This window comes from Coturnix japonica, unplaced genomic scaffold (assembly GCF_054131305.1).
Source record: "Coturnix japonica strain WE unplaced genomic scaffold, WE-NBRP24 Scf058, whole genome shotgun sequence".
Lineage (NCBI taxonomy): Eukaryota > Metazoa > Chordata > Aves > Galliformes > Phasianidae > Coturnix > Coturnix japonica.
The window spans coordinates 549,258-558,350 of NW_028188961.1; the positions used below are offsets into that span (position 1 = coordinate 549,258).

General features: G+C 56.0%; 1 protein-coding gene and 1 long non-coding RNA gene across 7 annotated transcripts in view; one reads left to right on the forward strand and one right to left on the reverse strand.

Annotated features, from left to right (window-relative positions):
* Nucleotides 1-7,618, forward strand: part of LOC107307810 (uncharacterized) — a 55,805-nt gene extending 48,187 nt beyond the window's left edge. For 2 of the 6 annotated variants that reach the window (XM_085533228.1, XM_085533226.1), the window contains 2 exons: nt 2,244-2,316; nt 4,852-7,618. In XM_085533228.1, coding sequence (XP_085389354.1) covers nt 2,244-2,316; nt 4,852-6,699 — 1,921 coding nt within the window. In that variant the 3' untranslated portion in view covers nt 6,700-7,618. The remainder of the gene's footprint in view (nt 1-2,243; nt 2,317-4,851) is intronic. The other 4 variants (XM_085533229.1, XM_085533231.1, XM_085533227.1 and 1 more) reach the window with 4 other exon arrangements.
* LOC146751957 (uncharacterized) lies at nt 2,701-5,308 on the reverse strand. The gene is made up of 2 exons (XR_014941056.1): nt 5,190-5,308; nt 2,701-5,126 (listed from the first exon to the last, which is right to left on the reverse strand). It is a non-coding gene; the product is annotated as an uncharacterized LOC146751957 (long non-coding RNA).
* Nucleotides 7,619-9,093: the final 1,475 nt, after the last annotated feature.

The window sequence follows — 9,093 nt, forward strand, 5'->3', positions numbered from 1 at the left end:
CCCATAGGTACCCATAGAGACCCATAGGGACCCATAGGGACCCCATATAGCCCCATTCTGCCCTATAGAGACCCCATAGGTCCCACAGACCCCATAAAGCCTCATAGAGAACCCATAGAACCCCATAGAGACCCCATAGGGAACCCATATAGCCCCATTCTGCCCCATAGAGACCCCTTAGAGACCCATAGAGACCCACAGACCCCATAGGGACCCATAGGGACCCCATAGAGACCCATAGAGACCCTATAGAGCCCCATAGAGACCCATAGAGACCCATAGAGAGCCCATAGAGACCCATAGGGGCCCATAGAGACCCCATCGAGACCCCATAGGGAACCCATACAGCCCCATTCTGCCCTATAGAGACCCCATAGGGACCCCATAGAGACCCCATAGAGCCCCATAGAGAACCATTGTGCCCCATAGAAACCCCTTAGAGCCCCATAGAAACCCCACAGAGACCCCATAGAGCCCCATAGAGACCCATAGGGACCCATAGAGACCCATAGAGACCCCATACAGCCCCATTTTGCCCCATAGAAACCCCTTAGAGCCCCATAGGCCCCACAGACCCCATAGAGCCTCATAGGGACCCATAGAGCCCCATTCTGCCCCATAGAGACCCCACAGACCCCATAGAGGCCCCATAGGGACCCATAGAGACCCATAGAACCCCATAGAGACCCCATAGGGAACCCATATAGCCCCATTCTGCCCCATAGAGACCCCATAGGGAACCCATATAGCCCCATTCTGCCCCATAGAGACCCCATAGGCCCCATAGAGACCCATAGAGACCCATAGAGACCCCTTAGAGCCCCATAGAGACCCTATAGAGCCCCATAGAGACCCATAGAGACCCATAGAGCCCCATTCTGCCCCATAGAGACCCCACAGACCCCATAGAGGCCCCATAGGGACCCATAGAGACCCCATAGGGAACCCATATAGCCCCATTCTGCCCCATAGAGACCCCATAGGGAACCCATATAGCCCCATTCTGCCCCATAGAGACCCCATAGGCCCCATAGAGACCCATAGAGACCCATAGAGACCCCTTAGAGCCCCATAGAGACCCTATAGAGCCCCATAGAGACCCATAGAGACCCATAGAGCCCCATTCTGCCCCATAGAGACCCCACAGACCCCATAGAGGCCCCATAGGGACCCATAGAGACCCCATAGGGAACCCATATAGCCCCATTCTGCCCCATAGAGACCCCATAGGGAACCCATATAGCCCCATTCTGCCCCATAGAGACCCCATAGGCCCCACAGACCCCATAGAGCCTCATAGAGACCCCATAGAGCCCCACAGACCCCATAGAGCCTCATAGAGACCCCATAGAGCCCCACAGACCCCATAGAGCCCCATAGAGACCCCATAGAGCCCCATAGAGACACCATAGAGACCCCATAGAGACACATAGAGACCCCATAGAGCCCCACAGACCCCATAGAGCCCCATAGAGACCCCATAGGGAACCCATATAGCCCCATTCTGCCCCATAGAGACCCCATAGGGAACCCATATAGCCCCATTCTGCCCCATAGAGACCCCATAGGCCCCATAGAGACCCATAGAGACCCATAGAGACCCCTTAGAGCCCCATAGAGACCCTATAGAGCCCCATAGAGACCCCATAGGGACCCATAGAGCCCCATTCTGCCCCATAGAGCCCCACAGACCCCATAGAGGCCCCATAGGGACCCATAGAGACCCTATAGAGCCCCATAGAGACCCCATAGGGAACCCATATAGCCCCATTCTGCCCCATAGAGACCCCATAGGCCTCACAGACCCCATAGAGACCCATAGAGACCCATAGAGCCCCACAGACCCCATAGAGCCCCATAGAGACCCCATAGAGACACATAGAGACCCCATAGAGCCCCACAGAGACCCCATAGAGCCCCATAGAGACCCATAGGGACCCATAGAGACCCATAGAGACCCCATACAGCCCCATTCTGCCCCATAGAAACCCCTTAGAGCCCCATAGGCCCCACAGACCCCATAGAGCCTCATAGAGACCCCATAGAGCCCCACAGACCCCATAGAGCCTCATAGAGACCCCATAGAGCCCCACAGACCCCATAGAGCCCCATAGAGACCCCATAGAGACACATAGAGCCCCATAGAGCCCCACAGACCCCATAGAGGCCCCATAGGGACCCATAGCGGAATCTATGGGGCGCCCCCCCATTTCCTCTGCCCCACACCCTCTCCCCATTTGTAGGGCGGCGCTTCCTGTCCCGTTCCCCACTTCCTGCCCCATAACCGCCTCCACCCCAACGGCTGCTGCCCCACAGGTATGGGGCGCTGGGTAGGGGGGGGGTCTATGGGGCAGAAATGGGGTCTATGGGGCAGAAATGGGGTCTATGGGGCGGCGTATGGGATCTATGGGGCGGCCTATGGGGTCTATGGGGCAGCCTATAGTTTCTATGGGGCAGAAATGGGATCTATGGGGCAGAAATGGGGTCTATGGGGCAGAAATGGGATCTATGGGGCGGCCTATAGGGTCTATGGGGCAGAAATGGGGTCTATGAGGCAGCCTATAGGGTCTATTGGTCAGAAAGAGGGTCTATGGGGCAGCCTATGGGGTCTATGGGGCAGCCTATAGTTTCTATGGGGCAGAAATGGGGTCTATGGGGTGGCCTATGGGGTCTATGGGGCAGAAATGGGGTCAATGGGGCGGCCTATGGGGTCTATGGGGCAGAAATGGGGTCTATGGGGCGGCCTATTGGGTCTATGGGGCAGCCTATGGGGTCTATGGGGCAGAAATGGGGTCTATGGGGTGGCCTATGGGGTCTATGGGGCAGAAATGGGGTCTATGGGGTGGCCTATGGGGTCTATGGGGCACTATAGGGTGTTATGGGGTCTATAGGGCGCGCTATGGGGAGATGTGGGGCAGCCATGGGTTGGTTATGGGGCACTATGGGGTCTATGGGGCAGCCTATAGTTTCTAAGGGGCAGAAATGGGGTCTATGGGGTGGCCTATGGGGTCTATGGGGCAGCCTATAGGATCTATGGGGCAGCCTATGGGGTCTATGGGGCACTATAGGGTGTTATGGGGTCTATAGGGCGCGCTATGGGGAGATGTGGGGCAGCCATGGGTTGGTTATGGGGCACTATGGGGTCTATGGGGCAGAAATGGGGTCTATGGGGCGGCCTATTGGGTCTATGGGGCAGCCTATGGGGTCTATGGGGCAGAAATGGGGTCAATGGGGCGGCCTATGGGGTCTATGGGGCAGAAATGGGGTCTATGGGGCAGAAATGGGGTCTATGGGGCAGAAATGGGGTCTATGGGGCGGCGTATGGGATCTATGGGGTGGCCTATAGGGTCTATGGGGCAGAAATGGGGTCTATGGGGCGGCGTATGGGATCTATGGGGCGGCCTATAGGGTCTATGGGGCGGCCTATGGGGTCTATGGGGCAGAAATGGGGTCTATGGGGCGGCCCATGAGGTCTATGGGGCAGCCTATAGGATCTATGGGGCAGCGTATAGGGTCTATGGGGCACTATAAGGTGTTATGGGGTCTATAGGGCGCGCTATGGGGAGATGTGGGGCAGCCATGGGTTGGTTATGGGGCACTGTGGGGTCTATGGGGCAGAAATGGGGTCTATGGGGCAGAAATGGGGTCTATGGGGTGGCCTATGGGGTCTATGGGGCAGCCTATAGGATCTATGGGGCAGCGTATAGGGTCTATGGGGCACTATAAGGTGTTATGGGGTCTATAGGGCGCGCTATGGGGAGATGTGGGGCAGCCATGAGGTGGTTATGGGGCACTGTGGGGTCTATGGGGCAGAAATGGGGTCTATGGGGTGGCCTATGGGGTCTATGGGGCAGCCTATAGGGTCTATGGGGCAGAAAGAGGGGCTATGGGGCAGAAATGGGGTCTATGGGGCAGAAATGGGGGCTATGGGGCAGCCTATAGGGTCTATGGGGCAGAAATGGGGTCTATGGGGCAGCTATGGGGTCTATGGGGCCCCAATGAATCTATGGGGCATCTATGGGGTGCTGTGGTGTCTATGGGGCACCAATGGATCTATGGGGCAGCTATGGGGTCTATGGGGCACCATGGATTCTATGGGGCGCTGTGGATTCTATGGGGCACCAATGGATCTATGGGGCTGCTATGGGGCACTGTGGGGTCTATGGGGCTCCAATGGATCTATAGGGCAGCTATGGGGCACCGTGGGGTCTATGGGGTGCCAATGGATCTATGGGGCTGCTATGGGGCACCGTGGATTCTATGGGGTGCCAATGGATCTATGGGGCAGCTATGGGGCACCATGGGGTCTATGGGGGCACCAATGGATCTATGGGGCCCCAATGGATCTATGGGGCAGCTATGGGGCGCTGTGGGGTCTATGGGGCACCAATGCATCTATGGGGCAGCTATGGGGCACTGTGGGGTCTATGGGGCTCCAATGGATCTATAGGGCAGCTATGGGGCGCTGTGGGGTCTTATGGGGCAGTAATCGATCTATGGGGCAGCTATGGGGTCTATGGGGCACCATGGATTCTATGGGGCGCTGTGGATTCTATGGGGCACCAATGGATCTATGGGGCCGCTATGGGGCACCGTGGGGTCTATGGGGCCCCAATGGATCTATGGGGCAGCTATGGGGCGCTGTGGATTCTATGGGGCGCCAATGGATCTATGGGGCTGCTATGGGGCACTGTGGGGTCTATGGGGTGCCAATGGATCTATGGGGCTGCTATGGGGCACCATGGGGTCTATGGGGGCACCAATGGATCTATGGGGCCCCAATGGATCTATGGGGCACTGTGGATTCTATGGGGCAGCACCCTTCAGTGCTTCCTTCCCTGTGCCCCACAGCTGCCCCCCAAGTTGTGGGGCAGCCCCATGGCGCTCCCCACATCCACCCTCTGCGCCCTCCTGGCCATCGCCTACATCGCCCCATTGATTCCAACCACTGACCCACAAGTGGACACCAGCGACCCACAAGTGGACCCCAGTGACCCACAAGTGGACCCTGCCCCACAAGTGACCTCTGTGGACCCCCAACTGACCACCATGGACCCACAAGTGGCTACTATTGACCCACAAGTGGACCCCATTGACCCACAAGTGGACCCTGCCCCACAAGTGACCTCCGTGGACCCCCAACTGACCACCATGGACCCACAAGTGGCTACTATTGACCCACAAGTGACCACCGTGGACCCACAACTGACCATGGACCCCCAACTGAGCACCCTGGACCCACAAGTGAGCTCCATGGACCTACAACTGACCTCCATTGCCCCCCAAGTGGCCACTACTGCCCCACAACTGACCCCCACTGCCCCACAAGTGGGCCCCACTGACCCCCAAGTGGGCCCCACTGCCCCACAACTGACCCCCTCTGCCCCCCAAGTGACCCCCTCTGCCCCACAACTGACCCCCTCTGCCCCACAAGTGGGCCCCATTGACCCACAAATGACCACTCTGGACCCCCAAGTGACCCCTGCCCCACAAGTGACTCCCTCTGCCCCACAACTGACCACTACTGCCCCACAAGTGACCCCCTCTGCCCCACAACTGACCCCCATGGACCCACAACTGACCACTACTGCCCCACAACTGACCCCCTCTGCCCCACAAGTGGCCTCTATTGACCCACAAGTGACCCCCAGCCCCCCAAGTGCCCCCTCTGCCCCACAAGTGACCCCCATTGACCCACAAGTGGCCCCCAGCCCCCCAAGTGCCCCCTCTGCCCCACAACTGACCCCCATTGACCCACAAGTGGACCCCAGCCCCCCAAGTGCCCCCTCTGCCCCACAACTAACCCCCTCTGCCCCACAAGTGGGCCCCATTGACCCACAAGTGGACCCCAGCCCCCCAAGTGCCCCCTCTGCCCCACAACTAACCCCCTCTGCCCCACAAGTGGGCCCCACTGACCCCCAAGTGGGCCCCACTGCCCCACAACTGACCCCCTCTGCCCCCCAAGTGACCCCCTATGCCCCACAAGTGACCCCCTCTGCCCCACAAGTGGCCTCTATTGACCCCCAAGTGGCCCCCAGCCCCCCAAGTGCCCCCTCTGCCCCACAACTGACCCCCTCTGCCCCACAAGTGACCCCCAGCCCCCCAAGTGCCCCCTCTGCCCCACAACTGACCCCCATTGACCCACAAATGACCACTCTGGACCCCCAAGTGACCCCTGCCCCACAAGTGGCCTCTATTGACCCCCAAGTGACCCCCAGCCCCCCAAGTGCCCCCTCTGCCCCACAACTGACCCCCATTGACCCCCAAGTGACCCCTGCCCCACAAGTGACCCCCATTGACCCACAAGTGACCCCCTCTGCCCCACAAGTGACCCCCTCTGCCCCACAACTGACCCCCATTGACCCCCAACTGACCCCAATTCCCCCCCTCGTCTCCCCCCCCCGGCTCTGGTTGACGGCCATAGTCTCCACGGCGGCCATCTTGGTAGCCACGTGTATCGCTGTAACCACGTGGTTCCGGTGGAAGAAAACTTCCGGTTCCGGGACTATACAACCATGGATTGGTCAGATACCGGAAGCGGAAGTGGATGATGATGATGAGGAGGAGGATGATGGGAAGGGGATGAAGCCGTTGGACGCCATGATGGTCACGGGACCGGAAGTGGCGACTCCTCTGAGCACCTTTGTAGCCAATGGGGAGCGAGAGGGGGAGGGGGGGGACCCCAATATGGGACCCTAATATGGGGCCCTATAGGACCCCATAGGAGCCTATAGGATCCCATAGTACCCCATAGGACCCATAGGACCCTATAGGATCCCATAGGACCCACAGGACCCCATAGGACCCTATAGGATCCCATAATACCCCATAGGACCCCATAGGACCCTATAGGATCCCATAATACCCCATAGGACCCATAGGACCCTATAGGATCCCATAATACCCCATAGGACCCCATAGGACCCTATAGGATCCCATAATACCCCATAGGACCCATAGGACCCTATAGGATCCCATAATACCCCATAGGACCCCATAGGATCCCATAGGATCCCATAATACCCCATAGGACCCCATAGGACCCTATAGGATCCCATAATACCCCATAGGACCCTATAAGACCTTATAGGATCCCATAATACCCCATAGGACCCCATAGGACCCTATAGGATCCCATAATACCCCACAGGAGCCATATATGAGACCTCATAGGACCCTATAGGATCCCATAATACCCCATAAGACCCCATAGGACCCTATAGGATCCCATAGGACCCCTATAGGACCCCATAGATATGGGACCCTAATATGGGACCCCATAGGACCCTATAGGATCCCCTAGGACCCCATAGGACCCTATAGACATGGGACCCCAATATGGGACCCCATAGGACCCTATAGACATGGGACCCCAATATGGGACCCTATAGGACCCCATAGGACCCCAATGGGACCCTATAGATATGGGACCCTAATATGGGACCCCATAGGACCCCAATATGGGACCCTATAGTGGATCTATGGGGCGCCCCCTATAGATGCCAAAGGGGGAAGGAAAGAACCGACAGCGTCTGATTGGAGGAGACCTCGTTTTACTCATTATAATATGTTAATTAGATGCTAATGAGATGCTAATTAATAAACCCAGCCCTTTTTATCCTGGTGTCATTATGTCATTAATTAGCGTCGTGTTAATTGAGACTGGGGGCCAATGGGCGCCCATAGGGACCCATAGGGACCCATAGATTCCTATGGGAGCCTATAGATTCCAATGGGAGCCCATAGATTCCAATGGGAGCCTATAGATTCCTATGGGAGCCTATAGACTCCAATGGGAGCCCATAGATTCCAATGGGAGCCTATAGATTCCTATGGGAGCCCACAGATTCCTATGGGAGCCTATAGATTCCAATGGGAGCCCATAGATTCCAATGGGAGCCTATAGAATCCAATGGGAGCCTATAGATTCCTATGGGAGCCTATAGATTCCAATAGGAGCCTATAGATTCCAATGGGAGCCTATAGATTCCAATGGGAGCCCATAGATTCCTATGGGAGCCTATAGATTCCAATGGGAGCCTATAGATTCCTATGGGAGCCCATAGATTCCTATGGGAGCCTATAGATTCCTATGGGAGCCTATAGATTCCAATGGGTGCCCATAGATTCCTATGGGAGCCTATAGATTCCAATGGGAGCCTATAGATTCCTATGGGAGCCTATAGATTCCTATGGGAGCCCATAGATTCCTATGGGAGCCTATAGATTCCAATGGGAGCCTATAGAATCCAATGGGAGCCTATAGATTCCTATGGGAGCCTATAGATTCCAATAGGACCCATAGATTCCAATGGGAGCCTATAGATTCCTATGGGAGCCCATAGATTCCAATGGGAGCCTATAGAATCCAGTGGGAGCCTATAGATTCCAATGGGAGCCCATAGATTCCAATGGGAGCCTATAGATTCCTATGGGAGCCCATAGATTCCAATGGGAGCCTATAGATTCCTATGGGAGCCCATAGATTCCAATGGGAGCCTATAGATTCCAATGGGAGCCCATAGATTCCAATGGGAGCCTATAGATTCCTATGGGAGCCCATAGATTCTAATGGGAGCCTATAGATTCCTATGGGAGCCTATAGATTCCAATGGGAGCCCATAGATTCCAATGGGAGCCTATAGATTCCTATGGGAGCCCATAGATTCCAATGGGAACCTATAGATTCCAATGGGAGCCTATAGATTCCTATGGGAGCCTATAGATTCCAATGGGAGGCTATAGATTCCTATGGGAGCCCATAGATTCCAATGGGAGCCTATAGAATCCAATGGGAGCCTATAGATTCCAATGGGAGCCTATAGATTCCAATGGGAGCCTATAGAATCCAATGGGAGCCTATAGATTCCAATGGGAGCCTATAGATTCCTATGGGAGCCTATAGATTCCAATGGGAGCCTATAAATTCCTATGGGAGCCTATAGATTCCAATGGGAGCCCATAGATTCCAATGGGAGCCTATAGAATCCAATGGGAGCCTATAGATTCCTATGGGAGCCCATAGATTCCTATGGGAGCCTATAGAATCCAATGGGAGCCTATAGATTCCAATGGGAGCCTATAGATTTCAAT